At 42.1% G+C, this 22689-nt stretch overlaps 1 protein-coding gene across 4 annotated transcripts; it reads left to right on the top strand.

Annotated features, from left to right (window-relative positions):
- The first annotated feature begins 446 nt into the window (after positions 1-446).
- LOC124222472 (micronuclear linker histone polyprotein) lies at positions 447-19170 on the top strand. Of its 4 annotated transcripts, none has more exons than XM_046633472.2 (12): positions 447-1135; positions 6528-6820; positions 8613-8750; positions 9817-9884; positions 9977-11760; positions 12286-12466; positions 13685-13815; positions 13979-14127; positions 14284-14463; positions 15164-15268; positions 16622-16822; positions 17898-19170. In XM_046633472.2, exons 2-12 carry the CDS (start codon positions 6737-6739, stop codon positions 18057-18059), a joined length of 3183 nt encoding a protein of 1060 aa, XP_046489428.1. In that variant the 5' UTR covers positions 447-1135; positions 6528-6736; the 3' UTR covers positions 18060-19170. The 4 variants fall into 4 exon arrangements, with proteins under 4 accessions (XP_046489428.1, XP_046489429.1, XP_046489425.1 ...); XM_046633469.2 differs by lacking the exon at positions 447-1135 and adding an exon at positions 5138-5491; XM_046633470.1 differs by lacking the exon at positions 447-1135 and adding an exon at positions 5138-5491 and having other exon boundaries at positions 13991-14127.
- The last annotated feature ends 3519 nt before the right edge of the window (positions 19171-22689 follow it).

Below are 22689 nucleotides of genomic sequence, written 5' to 3' on the forward strand. Positions count from 1 at the left end.
ACCGACTCGACGTGTCTCGAAATCCTAGAGCCTCCGGTTTTTCGGTATAAAATTTACGCCCAATTCACCAGCCATCGAGAGTAAACCAACGGCAGCTGCGTGGCGTTGAAAAATGTATAAAAATATCTGATAATAATGTTTACACTCGACGGTGAAAAGAAAAACGTAAAACGTGGAACGTGAGGAAAAGCTCCATTAATTTTTTTTTTTTTTTTTTTAAATTTATTTATTTCTTTCGTTTTTTTTTTATATCAAATTAACGCACGGATCGAGGAAAGGTTCGGCGTCTGGCCAATCAGAGGCGTCGCGGCGTCGGCTAAGGCGCCGTTGTTGGCCACTCTCCGATTTTTACTATAAACCGAGCTGAAGGTGGGGCGACGGTTGCTCTCCGGACTTTACCTTTCTCCCACCTGAAAGCTAAAGAACCTGCATCGCCGACTGGCGAGAGGCTGGCGTCTCACGTCTTTCGCGATCGCAGAAGTCGCCCGTGTATTTTCTAAAACCGCGCCGATTTCCCTTAAACTTAAATAGATCGGCTTTTGGCCGATCTCCGATAGCGAGAACCGGTGAAAAACGAGGCGTCGTTCGGCCTCTAGATCGGCAACGTGTTTCCGGATCCTTCTGGGGTAAAATCGAATCTGACGTGTCGTGTTCTTGTGTGCGTGTGTGTGTGTGTGTGTGTGCGCGCGTGCGTGCGTGCCTTCGTGTGGAATGAAATCGGACTGCCGAACGCGTAGGAATGTGCAGAAAATAAAGTGAAAAACAATGTGAACGCGTGTAACTAATGCCGCAGGATATTTTTTTTTTTTTTTTTTTATATCCAAGAGATAACTTTTCAACGCACGCCGGCCACGATGCTTCGACTCGACGTAGTTCGTTGAAGATATTTCGAGTCGAAAGACAGATGCTAGCCGCGGTCTGCGTGTTTCAGTGCGAGGAGGAGAGAGGCGGTCGTATCATAGACTGATCGTGAGAGCGAACCTCGATTTCTCGTTCATCTTTCGTCCGTAGCCGTCGGTGTTGAGAATCGTCATCTCGGAATTATGAAGGGCCGTTGCGGCGTCGGCGATCATCTTAGAGAAAATTGTGTCATCTTAGAAAATCATCTTCGTTGACCTGAAATGGACCGGATCAGGTAAGGCTGGGTATTTCTTACGCCTGTGTCATGTCAGCCACATGATGCGAAATCGAATCGCGTGAGCTATCAATGAAACGAGTTTTCTCGTCTACTTGCTGCCTGCGCTTTTACGCTGATAAGCCGATAACTTTACTATCAGAACGCCGAGTGTCGTTAAACACGGTAACGATGTTGTTATTGCATAATGCGATTAAAAAACTGCAGACAAGCTGAAGGTTCACTCTGAGTAACGAGTTTCTAACGCTTTTCTTCACTTATTCGTCGTGAATAATTTCAGCCAACGTGCAGCTCACTGCGAAGCTGATATCGTACTAAATTATTTCGGTTTGTTAGAAATTCGTATTGTTTTCCATTTTTCGATCGGCAAAGGAGAAACATGTTTATTTTCAACATAAGACGTCAAACTTTTTAAAAACTCAGAATGAAATAGACGTGTACGGAATGGCGTTGTACAGTTATAATCCGCTATCGCGCTAGATGATGATGATGATGATGGAATTAAAGAATTAAACAGATATGCGAGATTCTGTACCTACGTGGAAATCGTTAAATTACTATATTGCACGTACGCACATACGGGCATATACCTCGGGGTAACACGCGATGGCAATTTGGTAGAACACGGTTGAAACCGAATAAGCAGCGGGGCAGGGTAAAAAACGCGAGTTATATCGAATAAGCATGTACGCACTTGTGAGGTACGTAATTTTTACGATTTCGGTAAGAGTTTTGTCATTCTCTTAACGAGCGATAAAATAATTACATATCCTTAATACCTTGCGTAAGATGTACAACGTCGTATGAATGTACGGATCGTTGCGTGTTTATGTGTGGGCATGAAAATTTATGGCTATAGTCGGTAAAAAAAGAAACCGTATGTACTTTTTATATCTCGTTTTATTTCCCCTTTTTATTTTTTGGGTAAAAATTAGTACTTCGGATATAGAATGTCGTGTATAATTTGAAAAAGTTTCAAACCGCAAAAAATTTTCATTCTCTCCGAATAATACGGTAGCTGCTGTATAAATGTGGTCAAAATAACTTGACGCTTCGATACTACTGATAAGTTTTTTTTACGTCATAAGATAATGGTACGAACGATTCACAGGGACTTTTTATCATTGTTCAACAACGAATAATACGATGTGCACTGCTTGTACAAGTCTGTTATTATATCGATGAGAACATCACTGTTTCAATAATTGACAGACAGAGAGACAAAATAGAACTGTATCTCGTTTCGAGGTCTGAAAATTACAAACTCTGTCCGATCGAGATGAAGAAAGATTTCCCAGATTTATAATTTCATGTCTGAAATTTCCTCGTGATTTTCTCACCCACGGTTATAATTAGGCAATTCGATTTATGATTTATGTCGTTTAAAAAGGGGTAGTAAATTGCAATTAACGGTTAATTAATGACCTGCGCAAAAAGTATATGATACGGCTATTAATTCTCAGGATGACGGGGGAAGAAATATTTATATATACACTTATGATTTATACGTGCACGCAACGTTATAGGAACAACATGCCTTGGGAGAATCAGCCGGTAAAACAAGTCTGTTAAGAAAAACTGGACACTACTTAAAATCGATGTGCACTAGATAGTCTCTGAGGCTTGTACAGCTCCGGGTTCTGGATAAACGAGAAACTGCATAAAGAGACGCGGTATAGTGTACGGCTGGCGTTCAACGCCATTAAGAAACAAAGGAGGATAAAAGAAAGAACGAGTGTAAGGGGGAGAGAGAGAGAGAGAGAGAGAGCGAGAGTGAAGGAGCGGGCGGGAGGATGGGAGGGAGGGAAATATACGGGATTACGGAAAGACATGGTCAAGGAACAAGCAAGAAATTGCGGAGAGAGAGAGAGAGAGAGAGAGAGAGAGAGAGAGAGAAGGAGAAAGATTTTTTCCCCCTTTTTCTACAATCATTCAATTCGAGTCTGCTCAGTCCGTAGCTGCTGGCTGCAGCACAGGTGCTAGAATGACGCAGACATCGAATCATCGCGAACCGAGGATAATTTTCTCCACCATGTTCTCCAGGCGTACTTCAGTGAAGTATAACACACGCACAGTGTGAACGTCATTCGAAGAGAATGACACGCGAGTCACTTGCAACCAATTTCGATTGATTCAAATTCAAAAAACGCTCATACTTGACAGCTAAACATTACACGAAGATGTCAATGCAGGAGTCGCTGTATCGGTTATAATCTAAAATCACATTTCGCGGTAAGAAAACACGAATTCTTTCAAACCGAACGAGGTTTGATTTGATGTTTAAGGCTTTGAAACAAGTCAGATGCTGATTACCAGTTACCTCGAAATGGCTAAAACAGTGACTCACTTCCCTTTGTGTGCGCACCACCACCTTCGTACCGAGTAAAACTTTCTGTGCTGACAATGAGAGGTGGTTCAGAATTTGTCCGAGACCTTATAGCTCGGCCAAATGGAACGTGCCGTGGCGGCCATTAGAGAACGAGAGAATAGATTAAATGCAAAACTTGAGCAAGTTCTAGTTCATGGTAAATTCTCAGCGTGTCCTGGTTAGCGATGCGGAATCTTTTACAGCCGAGAACGCCGTCTTCCCGGCTTTCAAGACCAGTATTATATACCTACCTGCGGGCAGAATCGTACGTACTAGTTTTGCCTAGAGATGTTATCCCCATTCATCAACAGCTCTTCAGGTCGTATTCTCACAGTTTTGCAGCGATTATCGCAAGACCAAAAACGCGGACTCGAGTGCCTCGATAATCGGAGTCGCAAACCCGAGGACATCCATTAACGAGAGTCCCTTGTTCCGGATGAGGACAGTCACCGTCCGGGTGGCGAGCAAACGAAACGAGTCGTGGGAAAAGGCGTTGAAAAACAATCACGTGTAGTGAAAAAGTTAGTAGGACCGGACCGTAGGAGTAGCACCTATTTGCTAGAACGCAACCACTTAGGTGGTTCAACCATCCATGATTCCCCCAAGGTGCGCACGGAAGACACACCGAGTCCAAACTCTGGCAGGTGGATTATTCGAGGTACCAAGGAGCAGGAACCAGTCCCGAAGTCTTAGAGTCACGAAGGTACGACTAGTCTCGAACATGCGGGATGAATGGGGGGGGGGTTGAAAAATGGGGATCGTCCAGCACCGATTTATCGATATCTGTAAAAAGTTGCCGACTGCCGGTTGCGCCCGGTTACTTAAAGGCGACCACCTAGTGGTCGGCTCAATTCGTAAGAGAGCATTGTGCCTGCGCCAGGCGCGTCAGGAACGCGAACGCTAGGGACGTGAACATTGTGGGGACGACGAATAGCGATGCGCAACGTCGTACAGCCACGCATTATGCTCTCGGAATAAATTATCAACTTGCGTATGATACACGCCTATATGTGTGTAATGTGTATAGACATATCTTATTTTACTACTCTCGGTGCAGGTCCGTGCAGCTCCTTCGCGCTACGCTTGTGGGGGGATGATACCGGAAACGAAGTCAGAACGGCGGAACCATACGCTCACTCAATGGAAAGTCCAAGTCTTTTCAGTACGACGAGGAACTCCGTCCGGTTTAGTTAAGCAAAAAGTTAACAAGCTGTAGGAAAAAAGATTTTATCGCGCCTTCGATCAATCTTCTTATACGAATTAGACCAAGTTTATCGTATCAATCCGCGCCGATTGGGAAATATTGAAACTTTCAACAATATTTCACGTTTTTTTGTTCACTTCCTTCGAATATAATATAACATCTATCCACATCTTGCAAGTTACGAGAAGAATTCCGATTCGGATCGTGAAACGTATCGATCGATCTACAAACGTGTTGTATTATATGAATACATCGTGACGAGTCGCGCAATAACCGGAGCTGCTCGTGAATTGAATTCATGTCCGTGTACATATACGTATATACATGTGTGTGTGTGTGTGTGTGTGAAAAACGGTTGTAAAATATTCGAATTATACGTTCCCGTTCTCGTGTGATCGTTTGAAAATCTTACAAAACTCGCGGACGTGTGAAGTTTCACCGCTCTTTTATGTACCATATAGAGACGTGTATAAAATAAATAAAGTACGTTTCTGTGAGTAACGGTTCGCACTGGTACACACGTCGATCGTTTCTCTCCGAGAAACGAAAGCTTCGGTGAATCTAGTGCTTGATAGGTTTGACAACGATAATAAAACGCGTGTAAAGTTAATGATCGTAACTTTGGAAGAAGAAAAAAAATCAAAATAGAAAAACATCATTGAATAATATAGGAGGAGAATTTTATGAAAATATCGTTAAGAAATGGTTAGCCAATTCGCGATGGCTACAACGGTTCGTAAAGTGAAGCAGGAGAATCGGATGAGAAGACAAAATCAGTCTCAAGGTAGGGCAACGCTGATACGATTATGGATGTGTGTAAAACTTGTGGATGTTGAAAAATATCGATTTCTGATCGATAGTTGTAAGTTCGTTCAAGTCAATTATCCGTATCCTCGAATCTTCAGTGATTTTGAAAATTCTGCGAGGAATAATTATTTTATATATGTTTACGAGTTCAAATTTATGAAATTCATTCGAAACATAATGCATAGTTACAAACTGCACAGTGGAATTCCGAGAATACAATTTCTTTATACTCGCCAATTAATTATTTACACATGGTGATGAAAAACAAAGGAATTTCATGATTAACGACGCGTGTGAATTCGATCGCCAAGCAACCAGCAACTGCGCTTCGCAATTGCAACTGCGTTTCACGTTCACGTTGAATTTTGAGAAAGTAGAAGAGAATTTTCAAAGTACATATCAAGGGCACTGAAAGAACGTTTCATCTCCATCGACCAAAAAGTATATAGAACATAACTTAAACCAGCGTTCAGTGACCCGCGATGATAACTGAATATCAAGTTACATTCGAGGCTCCAAAATTTTCTCAAAACCCATTTCGTTTACCCTGTTTGATCAACACGTATGTACAAACTCACTTATTTCACCATCGTTTTTCCTCACTCCCTTTTAGTAAACAGCGGTAAACATTGGGTGAGTGGACTCTGTCAACGGTTTACAGACTGCGACGGCGATGACATGATTGTGACAAACGGCATCTGTAAAGATACGGGTACCATTAGAGCGATGCACGTATAGTTTTGACCGTGACTATGTGACAGAAGGTGAACGACGCGACTATAACGGGATGAGATCGTAAATACAAGTGAGACACTATTCCATCCAGCGTGAAAGGATGAAAAAAGTTCAAATAAACCTTTATTTGCTCCTGGTTTTACAGTTGAAGTAGCTTCCGCGTGCGAGGTTTCACCCGATTTGCCGCAAAGCTTGTCTGACATCGATCGATCATCCAACGCTTGTCGAATCGAGCGTGATAATGGAAGCAAACATTCACGTCATCGGACATATTTCAGATGAAGAGGGACCGTACAAGCCGGTTCCACCACCAAAGCCGGTGCCGAACAATCAGAAGCCTCACGCTCACCATCAGCACCAAGCAAACAATCAAACGGAGGTGAATCAGACTCTCCAGTCTGATCAAGGATCTCGGATCCAAAACCAAAACGGCTCACAGGAGGTGCAGGGTCAAATCACAGGGCAGCCTCCCGCTCCCGAGTACAGAATGCCTCCGCTCTATGGAGACGAGCAAGGTCAAGGTCAGACGCACCACGGAACTAATCTGCAAACGCACAGTAGCAAATTTCCCGTAAGTTCAGCTCATGTTCACATTCTTCTTTAAATTATTATCAAGACAAATTCCAGGACATTTTCAGACAGTTTGGAACAACTTTGATTATGCACAGGGTGAGTGAGGGTTTCATCGACCTGCTAAATGGACTCGATTGCCTTAAGACCTTGCGAATTCTCGAGAGATCAGTTAGACGCTTCAAACGATTCTCTGATTCAGATCTTTCATGATCTCTAGTGACGGGTCTGCCCTCGCATTACTGCAGTATTTGATGCGAAACGATTTGAGCTTTGTTTATGATTCTATGAATGTGCCGAAAGCTCTATTTGTTTGTCAGGTACATTATCTGGTCTTAATCATTGCAGAGCTTCTGTAGCAAGACCTCAGCTTGATTCGCGAATGAAGTTGGGTTTAATTCAGTTTTTAGTCTCGATTTTAGACTCACCTGAGTTGGACATAAATTAAGTCGACTCCTTAGACAAGAATTAGTAATTTTAGAAATTTCTGGATATGTTCAAAGCCTGTGATTCACGAATTGAGGGTGTTAGAATTATACGCTATAATAGCTTCAGGATCAGGTTCTGGTGAATGAAACGCGCAGCATGATCGAAAAACTTGAAACATTAATAGCTTATGTTTTGTATATCTCATCGTGATGTGCCGGTGCTTATAGAGCGAGGATGGGTGGATTTTATATTGACCTGACGTAAGAGAACGAGCTTCAGGCGAAGACCATGCCGTCAACGTAAAAAGTTTCGCTCGTATAATTTGGAAACTTTTTCTTTTATTCATTTCTATAGGTTTATATTTCGTAAGATTCAGTCTTTCAGATACTGAAAGAAAAAATGTAAAACCACGTGCGCCCACTCCATTCCTTTTCTCCATGCAATAACTCGCCCGTCAACTCCTTTGTCGCGGCTTCTAATAAAGTTAATTGAAATTTCGTAGCTGGGCAACGAATTTCACCACTCGAACACTTGTCGTCGTCATTTACGCTGTCGGAAGTCAGCGAAGAGACTCATTTTTCTCGATAAAACAATGCGCGAATGATAAATCGCCAGGTTATGAGCCCCGATCCATTTTGAACAGTGAAAAATACCGGTTCGAGAGTAAAACTCTCGAGGATTGCTTAATCTTCACTAACAGTAGCTGATCCACGGCTGAAGTAAGGTCTTGAGAATGTTCTCACAAATGGTTACGAACAATAAAGGCCTCGAGCGAGATACGGGCTTGATCTCTCGACTCTGCACCGAGGGAAAACAGTTAGCCGGAAACGCGTTGCGATTCGCAGCCCAGATACAGTCCGCGTGAGTACGGCCAACGTAGGTATCGCTTTTCTTGTTACAAATTATTGCAACATATATGGTGCATACCTCGTTCGCGCAGGGATTGTGCCTTACACACATGCGAAGCGAACAATGGACTTACGAAATTGCTGCAGGCGGGCTTCTTGCGCGCCCAGAACGCGTAGGAATATCGTGGATAGAACTGAAGGTTTTAACACGTCGAATTTTTATGCTATTCGAAAAGTAATTTAAGAATCGGGCTCTTAATGGTCACCCGGAAACATCGCCCGAGGATCGTGAGAGATGAGAGACCAAACCCTGCACGATACAAGTTTCAGCGCAAGAGATACCATCCTTCAATTAATCCGGAGTATCTTTCTCATTGAGCGCCGCAGCTTTTATTGGACAATTACATTTAACGGCGGGGAATAAAAGTTGAGATGTCCGTTGATGCCGTTAGTGTTGTTGGGTTTATCCGCTTCAATTTTTGTCATTCCTGTACACATGTGTGCACCTGATTTCAGATCGAGAGGGAAGTCATACTGTCATCGGGTGACAAGAACTCGAAAATTCCAATTCTCCATGAGTACAAGAAGAGGCCGACCGGCAGGGTAGCCATCGCACCGGATGCACCGGTCAAGCAGCAGGCCTGGACTCAGGAGGTAAAGTGTCGATCCATTGGAGTGAATCGATTTCGTCTACTTACGGTGTAGATACTTTAAGCATGGGAGGGATTTCCACCCAAGCTCGATTTACCTCGAGAAACTTACGGTCGTCTACGAGCGTCGAAGTAAGGCGATCAATGAAATTGAAAGAAAAGGTGTGGATTTAGCCGGGTAATGGAGGTAGCTGTAGGGAGCCGGGAAAAGTATAAATTGAATTTTTTACGTTTCCTCTGCTGGTTCCTCGCACACGAACGGCGTAACATAAGCCAGAAAATCTTTTCCGTATGCGCGGTGCGTGTCTAGGCCCTAGCCTGACCAAATCGTTTATATTCAAGTGGCATCCCTTCCTAAGAAGCAGGCGATTCAGACTGACAACTTTGAAATTCTTCAAGTTGCTTATACACGTCTGGTTCGTGTCGAGCCATTACATCTATATCCTTTTAAGATCGCGCTGCTGAGATTTCATTACAAATATTACATCCAACAACATTTCTCGCCTGTCGTTATAGCGTACGGTACCTACTTCTGCAGAGGCGTTGCTTCCTCGGCCACGTGGGCATTGATTGGTTTTTCAGCACGGTAACCCAACTTTACAATTCTTGTTCACTTATGGCTTTTCAAGTCTTTGATAAGCCAACCGGCTCGCCTACGCGAATGGATCGAAAGTATCATCGAGCCCATCGTAAATACCATGGTAATTCGTCGAATCAGCTCCATAATGCAGTTTTCTTCGGTGTTGATAAATACGATCATAAACGCACGACTTGGCTTGTATGGTTATCGGTACACGAGGTGCGTTCTTTCCAACAGTCAAACGGATAATCGTGCTTCACACAAGAGCCAAGGGATTTCAAAACACACCATAAGGCCCCGTGTCATGTTGAATTTAGCGTTGCTACGAGGTGGCACGAAGCCGTGGCGTGCGTCGGGTAAATCGAGGCCGTGCATGATACCCTCGGTCATAGCGTGTAGAAGCGTTTCGGTAAACGAGGAGCTGTGTGTAGAATTTGAAAGTAATCCATAAACGGACGGAACCCTCAGATACCCGCATTCCCTGTTCCAGGAAACGCAAATGCAAGAGCTGAGACAGGACTACCAATCGAAAAATTACCAAGCCCAGGACACTTATTCGTGAGTATAAAAAAACAAAAGAAAAAAACGAAATCCGACGAATGAAACCTTGCGTCAAATAATTCGACTGTCGTGAAAATCTTTGTCCGCAGGTCATCGGCCGGCGGTGCAATAGCCAGGTCGGGAAAAACGGAGGACGACAAGTCAAAGTCCTTGTCGAGGACCTACCACACGATAAAGGACATGATCTCAAGCCGCTTCGGGCCTAGCAGAAAGGAGACGGAACTCGAGCCAGAAGCAAGTCTGAACAACGTTGCCGAGGATCTTCGCAAGTCAAGTAGAAGCATAAACGACCAGGACGTGGAGACGAAGAAGAAAGAAGCGATATACGGAAAGCCGAGCCGGGCGGCTCAGGATCCGGCGGTGAGCATGCAGCAACAGTACCCGAAAAATGCTTACGGCCAGTACGGCCACGCGTACGGCTACCAGGCAGGGCAGAGCATCGGCCAGAACGTGCAGAGCATCCAGAACGTCTCGCTGCCCGGTCAATTGCAGCCCGCCGCCCCGATCCAGCCCAGTCTGCCGGGTCAAAGCGCTCAGTTGCACGTGAGTCACCATATACCAGGCGGCGGAGTCCAGACCGTCCATCAGACGCAGATCGGCGGTTTCACGCAACCCCAAAGTGGGCCCTCTCAGGCCCAAGGAATGGCGCGAGAGTTCCAGATACCCGGGACCAGCGGTATGCACCATGGCCAGATGCAGTCGCAGCCCAATGTCAATTCCTCGAAGCACGGCCAGGGCGTGATACAGCTCCAGTCGCCGAGCCAGCCGTACCAGAGCCCGCAACAGTTGGTCCACCAGAACCAACTGCTCCAAAGTCCCGCTGCACACTTCGCGCAACAGCACGCACAGAATATGCATCAGCGGCAGCTCATCCAGCAGATGCATCAGCAACAGATAGCCAGTCAGCAGAACAGCAATTCGACCCCGCTGCGGAGTGGCCAGCAGCCCCAATTCCAAAGCCCCTATCAGCAGCAGCAGTACCAGGTCAGGCAACCCATTTCCAGGTCGCAGATCGATCTGCCAAGCACCTCGAGACAGGTCTCGGACAATAGGACCACCACCAATCAGGACATGTACTATCACTATCAGGGCAGGCCTCGGTACGGGGTTCCTCAGGTGTACATAAAGTCGGAGAACAGTAACCAGGACGCCGAGTTTCAGAGAAGAAGTTCGGCCAGGCGGATCGAGAAGGCGGCTTCGCAGCCGCAGTTGAGTTTCGAGGACGAGCGTAGCGCTGGTGAGATGCCGAGGAATTCGAGCGTGGACATCATGGATAAGGAGAAGTACGAGATCACCGTCGAGGAGCGGCAGAATCAAGGTCAGGGGGAGTTCGGCAGGAGTGGATCGCAGCGAAAGGACGAGTATAACAGGCCCGAGACGAGTTTCGGCGTGCGAAGAGAGGAGATGCGAAATTCCGTTCGAGAGACGGACTACGGGGAGGTCAAGGAGACCAAGGAAGGTTCCATGATGCCCAAGAGGGTGGAGGAGCTTCAGAAACGTTCGGAAATTGATGATTACGGTCCGAATTCGAGGAAGAAAATTAACGAGAGTGAGGCATCGAAGAATACTCAACAGACGAAGCGAGTTTCCGGCGACGCTTACCACATGACCGAGACTCTGAAACGCCTCGAAGACGCCACGCGGAAATCGGACGTCGAGCAGTATTCGGCTCAGGAGTTGACCGCCAAGTCTGACGGAAGAAAGGACGAGCAACTCGAGCAGGGAATGAACCGACTCAAGATCCATAACCAAGGATCAGGATCGGATTACGACAAGGCTGGTCAAAGTTCGTCGAACGTTGATTCCGGGAGAGGATCGGCCGTGTATTCCAGCGGGAGGCGACCACCGCCGGAAGATCAGATCCTCATCCAAGGTCTATGAGAGTTTCCTCTTCACTACCCTGTCCTTCCTGACCGTCGTACGCGAGTTCTTTGATTTTCGCGAAAATCCCAGCTCACATCACAATCGGGACTCGCTCCTTCTCGTAAATCTATTCGGCAATTACCGTCTATTTGGTACCGCTTCAAACCCTGAATCTCAATTCGCATTCGGCGAATAATTCAATTTCTACCGGGGATAGAGACCGTGCCACGAATCATGAAGAAGCCGGTTAGAAATCATTGGACGCCACTTTGAACCGTCGGAAAACTTTCGCGAATGCGGTAAATTGAATCGGTCGAGAGCATCCGACGGAATACAGAGGCGTGGGTTTTGACAATCGATCACTTTTTACGAGCTGATATTCACGTCGGTCGACAGCGTGAACGTTCCCATAATTCACCGTGTCGACTCTGGTCTCCTTCAAACACCGCATTTTTCCCTTCGTCTTCGCTGTTTTTATACACGTTCGATTCCGGGTGTTCAATGCTTGGTTGATAACGCAGTTATCCTCGTCCAGGGCAAGACTCCGAGTGGGTCGACATCGTGGAATCGGAACTAAGGAGCATCTTGGAACCAAGGGACGTCCCGGCGATGGCGCATTCGACCCTTTCGGAGAGCGTATCGTCCGTTACACCTCCGTTACCACCCCTGTCACCTCATGGGAGCCCACGGACACCCAGAAATCGATACACCGCCAGGTAACGTCGCGTTAAGAACTCCTGACTCTTTCACAATCTTCGCCGCGGTATGAGTGATCGATTATTCAATGTACCCGGGGGCTCCGGACAATACGCATCGTTTGAATTATACATTCGCTTGTCGATGACAAGCAACGGGAGATAAATCAAGTATGAAATATCAGAAAAGCTTTCACACCTTCGGTATCACATTCTCTCTGAGTATTCTGGGTGAACCAGCAGCTTTGCTTAATGGACCCTAATTCAGAATAGGGATTTCCGTATGTCGAACCACTCGATGAACTTGAATCAATTTGTAGAAAAAGAAAATAATACATTGAATTTTTGAACAAATTATTGCTGATTGTCACCAGTCTAAAGTATCATGAACTACAGATTTTGTCATCACTCGAATATTGGCTTACGAAAAAATTGTAACCATACAAGCAATTGGTCAGATCGAAACAATAAAACTTCTAGAAAAAAAGTTTTTAAAACACGTACAAAGTAAAATAGAAATAAAAATGCTATGATCATACTTAATTCATGAGTTTTCAAAACAAAAAATACAAATTTCGACGCGAATCTAAAACACGGGTTACGTCTCGTTCGTAAATTTAATATAACTGCAATACATCAGACTTGGTCGTGAAATATGCTTATAAATTACAATAAACTTTCGAGTTTGGAAGCTCGGCGTGTTTGTTAGAAGCGAAGATAATGGCTGTACTGAAATTCGGGTAACGGTTTTTCGTCGTTTTTCTTCGATATTTTAGACGAATGTGACTTTGTCTGATCTTTCTTTCACAATGTACCAATACCGTTGATTTCAAATCCCAGAGTATATTTTCCGTCTGAATGTAACGACGGGGAGCATTGAGGCTAATTTTCGTATAACTAATATTTAAGCAAATGTTTTATTCACGAGTTGAAAGAGCAACTGTATTTTCCATTTGGGTCGTCGTCGAAAGCTGACGAAATAACAAACATCGAGTGTGAAGAAGGAGAGAATGATAATAATGAAACAGACCTTTTGAAGGCACATTCTGTGAACGTCCGTGAGCATATTTTTTGTTTTCTTATTTTTGTCTCATAAACAGACGAGCTCGCCAACGGTGTTGGCTTTTCCGAAAAGTTTACAGCAGTTGAGGTTGCGGCTAATCTTAGACCTGTCAATGGCCGCCAAACTTCGACGGTAAACTTTCTCAGATTTTCAAACACGTGCGATCATCATTTCAGTTTGCCTTACGGATCGAAACCGAATTACAGCGAGTACTCGAAGAGCAGTGAGAAAAGGAACTTCGCCAGCGGTTCGAAGCATCGCGGTGTGTCGACGTCGAAGAAGGATGCCGCAAAAAAATTCTCCCATCGTGAGTGAACGAACAACTATTTGTCAATGTATTATAAAGTCTGTTATCGCCCTATTTTCTCTCACTTCATCCCGGATCTCAGTCGACAATCAGTAACTGAGGAGACCGTTCGAAAAGTAACAAGTACCCAGAGACGACGAATGAAGAGTATTTTCATCCTCAGTTTTCGGAATAGAAGCTGCTGATCTGACCTCGACCACAACTGGCCTCGACCTCGAGTCCATGCTGGACCGGAGTGATTCTGACCTGAGTACAAACGACGCGAGGACCATCAGAAAGCAGCTGGAAGGGCTTGAGAACATGTACAGTGAGGTTCGTAAAACTGAACATCTGCAGACTTCGTGGATAAGGCCGACTGTGATATTGAATTGGAATGTCGAGTTAAACCGAAAAAAGTTCACTGAAATGCTGTGCGTGGTTCTTGACTGTCACGGATGATTAATTTTCAATTAACGATTATTTAATTAGGTTTTGAAGCTGCTCGGTGGGAGCGTGAAGAAAAGGAGAAAAGCACGCGGACTAGCCAGCTATGGATCAGTATCGTCCTTGCCATCTTCGTCGGTCTCCTCGAGGCCGGTAACGAGACATCACGACAAACGACGCTCACACATCGTCGACGATAGGATGAAAAAAGCCAAAGACGTCAAGGTAAATTCATTGCACTTTCCGGCGACCTGATGGCGCATACATGCGTGATTTACGTGAAACTTGTATAGGAAGAGAGTAGAAACGATAAAGCAGAGGAAAGACTCTCATTTCGTCGGTCGTCTCGCGTTATGACGAAAAAATTCAATGGGCACGCGAAGAAACGATTGGTTAGTTCGACACGTCTCAAAATTTTCATCTATTACAGTAACAACGAAAATGGTACATAATGATTTTCTGGTTTGTAAGAACAGCAAAATCTGATGCCTAGTCGATGAGTAATGTAAGCAGATTGGCCTCGTTATTTTGCTATGTCAAGTATAAACTAGAGCTTGTTAGAACTGAAGCTGCTGTACGTCGTTATCGTTTGCGGAATATGTCGTGAGAATCACTACTTTTTAATTCGACGGACTAAAACTGGTTGGAAGAAACGTGTCTGAGGCGCAGGTGCTTACTTATTTTGTTAAAACAACCGAGTTTTTTTTGTCCAATGTGACATGAAACCGGCCATTACTGTTCGGTTTGATTCAACCATTCCTAATTCCACGTGAAAATCTTCTTAGAGGAAAATCAAACATGTCTTTCAGGTTGCAGGAGATTCAAAATAAAAGAATTTTAGATACCTTAGCGAGGTTTAAAGTAAGAAATTGGGATTCCATGAGTTTTCTGTTAGTTCTCTATTCGATTACGTTCTTGTTTTCAGAGCATCAACAAGAGATTTCAGAGGCTGGAGTCGCACGTCGTGACGTTGGCACGATCTGTAGCTCATCTTAGCTCGGAAATGAGGACTCAACACTTAATGATTCAGGTAGGAATCCGAAAATCTGTCTCCCTCAAGGGTCTTCGCTAACCGTGACATTCATTTCCTGCGACAGAAATTACAGTCACTCATCAAAATGAAAGATTTCCTGGATCAGCAGAGAGAGTGTTAACGCACATCTGGAAAGAAATGTTTGTACGCAAGTTGAACAAAATGTTCAGGGCTTCTTAAATACAGCAATTAACTTACAGGAAACCATTCCATCTCTATATTGTCACTTTTGCTGGTCATTATCAACCAGCAGATCTCTTTTGCCTTGTTGGTAATCTGTACAGGGCACTTATAAAACGGTACAGCTTCGAATCACCAGGAAAGTGGTCTTCATTTGCGTGGGATAGTCGGTTCCATCCCACGCATCGTATAAAAGCCTGGTCATTGCCACCTTAGTCACTGCAGTGACCACGACCTTTCTGAAGAGTCCGTTAAATCGGTTTAGCGCAATTCTCGAGCCTCACGATTGTCAGATGATTAATTAGGCGGAATTAAGACGAGCCTCAGAGATCAGACGCAGTATTACAAAGTTTCGACAAAGCTAGCTAGGAATAATATTCTGTAGGGGCTGGTCCAACAATTATCTGTAAACGATCCGGGGTCTAAACTTTGATTATTCCGCAATTTTGGTATCTTGAAATGTATACTTAGATCCAAAAATCCTGTTAATTTCAGAAATACATACATTGATCTATAAGTCAACTTTAAACAGATTGATTTTTTATCATCCCAATTCTTATTTTATCCTTAAAACAACTCCGTAATTAAGAATAGGTCGGTAAGTTGAAAAAAGAAAAAAAAATGGACTTATTCGATGTTTCTCAACTTTTGTCTAAAACTTCACGTATTTGTCCCAAAGCTCGCAGTTTCTTACACAATTAAGAATGACTTTTTACAATGAATGAGACGGTGGCGAAAACTGCAATGGATTTTATAAAAACTTCTACAACTGTAAATAAGATGAAGATATTTTGATATGAAATAAAAAAACTTTCATGTCCGGAAAGATCGGACGTTTCTACATCGAAAACACTTTGGATCATACTTTTTCCGTGATGAGGATATCATCAAAATATAATATAAAAATCAATCCGTTCAAAGTTAAGAAAATTGATCAACATATTTCTCCCGAACCGTAAGAGCTAGAAGCCCGAGACTTGCAAAATTTTTGCATCTCAGTACGTATTTGAAAATATCAAAATTGCATAAGGATCTCATTTCAGGCTCCAGATCATTGACAGGTTGTAATTAACGTACCTTCTCACGAGCACTCTTCAGAGTTTTCCTTATTAGCGACGTGCCGATGAACCGCGGGAGGTGAAGTGCTAAATTTTAAAAAACTTTTTCTAGGAGATGGAAAATATACGGGGCGAAATATCGGCACTGAGGACACAGACTAGCATGGCCATGGTGAGGTCTCAGTCCCAGCCTCTGATAAAGGACTCGGACCTCCCCGCGCTTTCGAATCCATCGCGGGTTAAGAAGCTGACTAAGTTCTTCGGGGCCGAACCACCGCTGATAAGACTGTTTCTCAGAGAGCTCGGATACGAGGTGAGTTTTTGATTCGACAATCTGCCTGCGCTGTTACTAAACTGAAGGCTTGACAACCTGCTAATGGATAAGGGCAGTTCTTGGATACAGATGGGCCGGTATTGTCTCAGTAGTTGTGGATTAGATACCTGACAGGGACTGAGGAATCGAGCGCGTGAGAAATGGTCTTTCTCTGCTTGGGGTGAAGAAGAAAAAAAAATACGTGAGGGCGGACTTGCTCAGCTTCAGAGTTCCGCGGTTTGTTTTTCTTCTTCTTCTTTCTTTTCTGCCCGCAGCTTCTTTCGCTTCATTCATTTTTTCATTCTTTATCTTGATAAGACTTGGTACACCGAATTTTTAATTATTCCTTAATTGCATCTAAATTTGATATGACACTTGTGTTGTTCAGTATTTAATGTATATAGTAAGGATCAACTCGTCTGATCGGTTTTTGTGTGCTTATATTGGATTTTAATATAAAGTTCTTATGTAACTTCAATGAAAGATCTTGTGGGATTTTAAAAGAATTCAGAAGCTGTGCAACTGTGCTAAAGATTTAAGGATTTTACGCGGATTCAACAGATTCAAGTTACAAGTGTAGAATTGAATTTCAACGGTTGCTAATCTGACGGGTCATAATCTTTACGGTAATGCTTAACTTTTCATTCCATACTGGTTCTTCAATCATTTACTTCCGTAACTCTCAAATAACGTTTCTGACCGAATCACTACAGACAACTACAGGATCAATGAAAATCCAAAAGAATAGCGGAGTGTAAGAGAAAAAGCAGCATAGCTGATAACGAATGTTGAAAAATTGTCTAAGATTCTCATACACGGTGTGTTTCTTCACGCATCGATTATCCCGCCAAACACGTGAGATTTTCATTTAGCATCCCGTTATCATTCAGCTGAATAGACTCGGCAATTTCGCAGTATCGAAGCTGCGTAGATTTTCCTTTAGAAGAGTTTAGAGAATAGCGACCGACGAACCCCACGATTTCTGGGTTTCAAAGGCGGCAGTAATACGTCTTTCTCTAAACACAGCTTTATTGTCGAGTCAAGTTGGCCGATAACGTGTTCGTTTCTGTTACAGAAATACGCGAATGCCTTCGAGAAAGAGAAGGTTGGCATGGTGGAGCTACCCTACTTGAGTGAGGAGCGATTACAGAAAATGGGTGTGCCTCTCGGCCCGCGGCTGAGGATTCTGCAAGAGGCTAGAATATCAGTTTGCAAAGACCCCGTGTACGTGGTTTGACTTTCTCCCGAGCTAAGCTTCGAGAGAAAACAAAAGTCGAGTGAAAAAAGTAAGAAAAAGAAAAGAATGAACGAACAAGCAAATAAATATAAAACGGATTTTTAGACCACCGTAAAACGGGTGAATAAGATTCGGATATAAAAAAATTTTAGCCCACAAGATTGATTGCTGTATGTAATATTCGAACGGAGATTATTTAGTTAACATAGAATCTACGGTATTAGAATTAATTAAATATACTACAGGTTATGTATTATGGATACCTACCATTGAGTGGAGAAATTTTTTTTACGAGATTTTTCACGTTAAACGAAAGACTGCATCGATAAAAAAAAAAACAAAACAAAAAAACTATACAATAATACTTAGCTATGTAAAGCTGTGCTTTTATGCATAGTCGATCTGTAATCATTGTGTACAATACTTGTATAATAGATAGCGCAGTTGTAGGGCTGTTGACAATAAAACTAAAGGGTTCTGAAGAGAAGGAGAAACGAGCCGATTACATGAAAAAAAAACAACAACAAAAATGCAAGATACATTATTCCCAAAGAAATGTTGATATTACGCAACGTTGAGCTCGGGGAGATTGCCGGCTATCGATAATAACATCCATCCGGAGGGTTAATCATTACAATTATTTGTACCTCCGACCTTCTCAAGAATATCCTCAACTCGATTTCCTTCGCAGTATGCGGTGCACTTTTCTTTTCCAAGATACGTATATTATGTTTCGATATATAAAGCATATAAAGCATATATATATATATATATATATACATGTATGTATATAGGTATGTACTCGTATAACATACCTTTACTCAACCAATTTGCGCGGTCACTGTCCTCGTTTCCTTCTTTTGCCTTGAGGCAAAAAATAAGGAAAAGAAAAGAAAAAATGGGAATAAAAGAAAATACACACAAGGTGTGCTCCCCATTCTATGTACAATGTAGTGCACATAGCTGTAGTACGTGATGTAATTACCGCCAGGCAATCTCTTCGATATTCACCTCATGTAGACCTTGTACAGTTACTGATATTATTATTATTGTTATTTTTTTAATTATTGTTGTATCTATTATCGTGACATTATAATTATGGTATCATCAATATTGGTATTTTAATTAATATTATTACGACGTTAATTCGTTTATATTTAATAAAATTTTCTTATTCTTTCCTTTTACTCGAATATCCCTTATATAGACTCGTATTAAGTTTTCGAATTTATTTAAAACTTCTATAAATCTCGTTCTCAATCATTTCCGCATCTCATTCAATTGTTTCTGTTTTTTAGTCACGAAATGATTGTATTTTCTACCGGGTTCCTCACTCGCAAAAATAAAGGACCACCGATCATGGAAAAAGTTGCTAGAATTTCCTAGTTTCCTTCTTTCTTCTTCGCTGTATAACCTGTGACACAAGATGTAAATATTGTTGAACAAAGGCCGTTAGGTTGAATAAAATTATTACTTTGCTCCGATTACTACGATCATATATGAAAGAAAATTCTGAAAATAGTTTTTAAAAATATTTAAGAGGCACTTTATTTTCAGTGTCCAATTTTCAGCGTCCGAGAACATTATGGAGAAATACGTAATTCGACTTCGTTTTTGGGTTCGATGAAAAGAAATTTGAAAAGCCCAACGAGAAAAATGTTATTTGTCATACTTGCTAGAAAATTCTATTAAAATAGTTATCGTTACGGTGATATTTTGTTGATTTAACTTAAATTTTTCAGTAAAATAAGGCCTTAAATTCAACTTAATGTTGCGCCAACGTCAATCTATTGAAATAGTTTAAAATATTATACAGCACAAGTGACTACGGTCGAAAAAAATAATATCACATATAACTATGTTGTCCGCAAGTTATAACTGCAAAACTTATTTTCTATCTATACCGAAACCTGAATTTTTCAATTGTAGCGAAAAATGAAAATAGTTATGGACTGGATCAACCGCAACTAGATTTTTCTCCTCACAATCAGTGTACATTACGTTATTTTGAAAAAGTGATAATCGGTAACTGCTCGCGCCGATTCAACGGTTAAAGCCAAATATTTCCCTTTAATCGTAAATTGCCATCTTGTCACGGTGTTTTTCATGAAAATCTTCGGCCCATTGGCCTTGGTACCGCGAAGCATAATTGAAGGACCATTCCGACAAGAGGGCCACGGTCCATAGAGTCACGTGCACTATCTCTACCACGTGACTACGTGGCGTGGCGTGGTTCTCAGACGCTCTGTGCGACCAATCAAAGGCGCGGGGCCGACTATAAAAATAATTGGCACCAATTGTTAAATTGTGCATTTCCTAATGAAGTTGGATCACTTCAACCGGAAGACGAGGCGAACATCCTTTCGTGCTTCGAGACACTTCACCCATTTCTTGACCCAAGGGAAAAATTGACACCATGAGTTACATATTTCACGGTTACTTACATTTAACAGAATCATTGCGAGAAATTACTTGACAAATAATTTTACTGTTATTGCGTGATTTCCCATGATTTCTAAGGATTCCTTAAGATTACAAAGAGATTTCTCTAATGCTAGATGAATTCTCATGACTACCAATCATTGCTAATGCAGAATTTTATTTTAACATTACTGGTTTCAGTGCGATTTCGGAGATTGTAAAATGATATCGAATGACGTTGATCGAAACACTGATTGCGTGGATCACGTTATTCGTCGATACGTAATAGCGAGAATCGTGATCGTGACCCAGACGTGCAGGCTGCAGGCAGACGGAGTGATCGCAAAATTGATATAATTGTGCGACGTGAGACGAGAACTCACCGCTATGTTTCATTTCCCGTACCCGCTTCGAAAATCCTTTAATGGTCATGTTCCGGCAATTTTCCTGCACCCTACGACGAGTCTCTGGCCTTTCATCAAAATTGTAGTGCTCCAAGAGCAAAAAATTTTCCGGTATGTCTTCAAATCGTCGCAAACATATAGTTTTTAATTGGGTTACATCGTGAGAATTTTTCAAATTGTGGTTATTTTACAGTCCTTAACTGTTTTCATTTTTTATCACAGCGGAAAATAATGTTCTGTGCTTGCTGGCATTATTAGCTATTTGCACAAGAATGAATTCATCTCGAGGTCTAATTTGACTGGAAAAATGTAGTAAATTTAATACACAGATTTAGTGTTGTGATAACTCGAAATTGTATTACTGACAACCATAATCTTACTGTTTGGGAATGGTATTATACAAAGTAATTGTACCAAATTTTCTTATTGTTCGAATGATATCCAAACCGTTGTTGAAATGATATCCATTTCACTAGAATTTCCTAGTGACTTTAGCAAATGAAAATTTTCTCAACGTACAATTTTGATACCTTTGTTTGGTTTCAGCGATTTTGGAAATTGGAATTCGATTTTCTTTATTTGGTTCTGCATAATCGAAAGAATGTTCAAGTTCAAATTATAGGCTATTTAAAAGCGAATCTCGTCATAGAACTCAAGACTAAATATGACATGAATATTTCTCAGAGCCGAACGGTAAATTTATATTTCGCTTCAATTATCATTATCACCCGAAGGTCGAAAAGTCTTTTAAATTTTTATTCGTTTTAATATTTTTCAAAAAGAAATGAGTGATTCGATATAAATATTGTGTTTCGTATACGATTCAACAGTTGAAAAAGCAAATAAATTTTGAAAATTTGTATCTAGTCGTCAAATTATTCAATTGGATCAAGTTCTTTCTTCATTCAAAAGTATGTACGTTGAGCTTCCGTCGTTTTTCTTTTTTTTTTTTTATTTTGTTGGAATCGATTAATGTGAAGCATTGTTATCGACGAGAACTTCAAACATTTCGCACTGTGACATATTTTGCGGTACCCGCGATATCTCAAAAAACGGTTGAAACGATTTACTTCGAACGTGAAAACAGTGTTCTTAGAGTTTATCCTTCCAGCCAGGATCCAATTTTTTCTATCAACCGAATGTTGACCAATTGAAGATAAAATTCGATTTTTGGTTAAAAATACACAATTTCATTTAATTTGCAAACTAATAGTGACAAAACGCATAAGCTATTCAAAAATGATGTCTCTAAATTCGAAGTTAATCGTTCCAGTCATTTTCGAGAAATCATAAACACCGCAAAAAATGTCACCGAGTGAAGTGATCAACGTCATTCCGAATAACAGTGCTCCCTATCAATTTACTGCGATAAAAATAGGAAAAAAATTGTCAACGAAGCTTCATCTAGATACTTTTTAGCAAAGTAAATCCCAATAGAATCACCTAATTAGTTGTCGATATATCAATTCCCATAATTCACCCACTTTTTCAGCCGTCCGCATATAAGCCGAGCATTTATGTACCCCCTTAAAACGGAACATGGATGACGAAGTGGATGAAAAATGACGGTTTCTCATGTTCCATGGTTCGAGAGTGAGGTGTGAGATTAACTAGATACTGTGTTGGCGTTTCACAGGGGTGATCAGTCGAGAGATACGCAACGAATTAGGGATCACACCGACGACCCATGTCGAGCACTTCGAAACTTGAGCTCGAAACTAATGCAAGCCTTCTCTTCCATCGTTGTCCCACGTTCAACGTCTCCCCTCCCTTTTCCACCTTGCGCGTATGATACTTGCATCGTG

Source organism: Neodiprion pinetum, chromosome 6, assembly GCF_021155775.2.
Source record: "Neodiprion pinetum isolate iyNeoPine1 chromosome 6, iyNeoPine1.2, whole genome shotgun sequence".
In the NCBI taxonomy this organism is placed as follows: Eukaryota; Metazoa; Arthropoda; class Insecta; order Hymenoptera; family Diprionidae; genus Neodiprion; species Neodiprion pinetum.

Coding starts and splice junctions, on each gene's coding strand:
- LOC124222472 (XM_046633469.2), top strand. CDS start 5,410: ATGGTTAGCCAATTCGCGATGGCTACAACGGTTCGTAAAGTGAAGCAG. Junction 8,751..9,816: donor AGCAGGCCTGGACTCAGGAG/GTAAAGTGTCGA, acceptor TCCCTGTTCCAG/GAAACGCAAATGCAAGAGCT. Junction 14,464..15,163: donor AAAAAGCCAAAGACGTCAAG/GTAAATTCATTG, acceptor TCTTGTTTTCAG/AGCATCAACAAGAGATTTCA.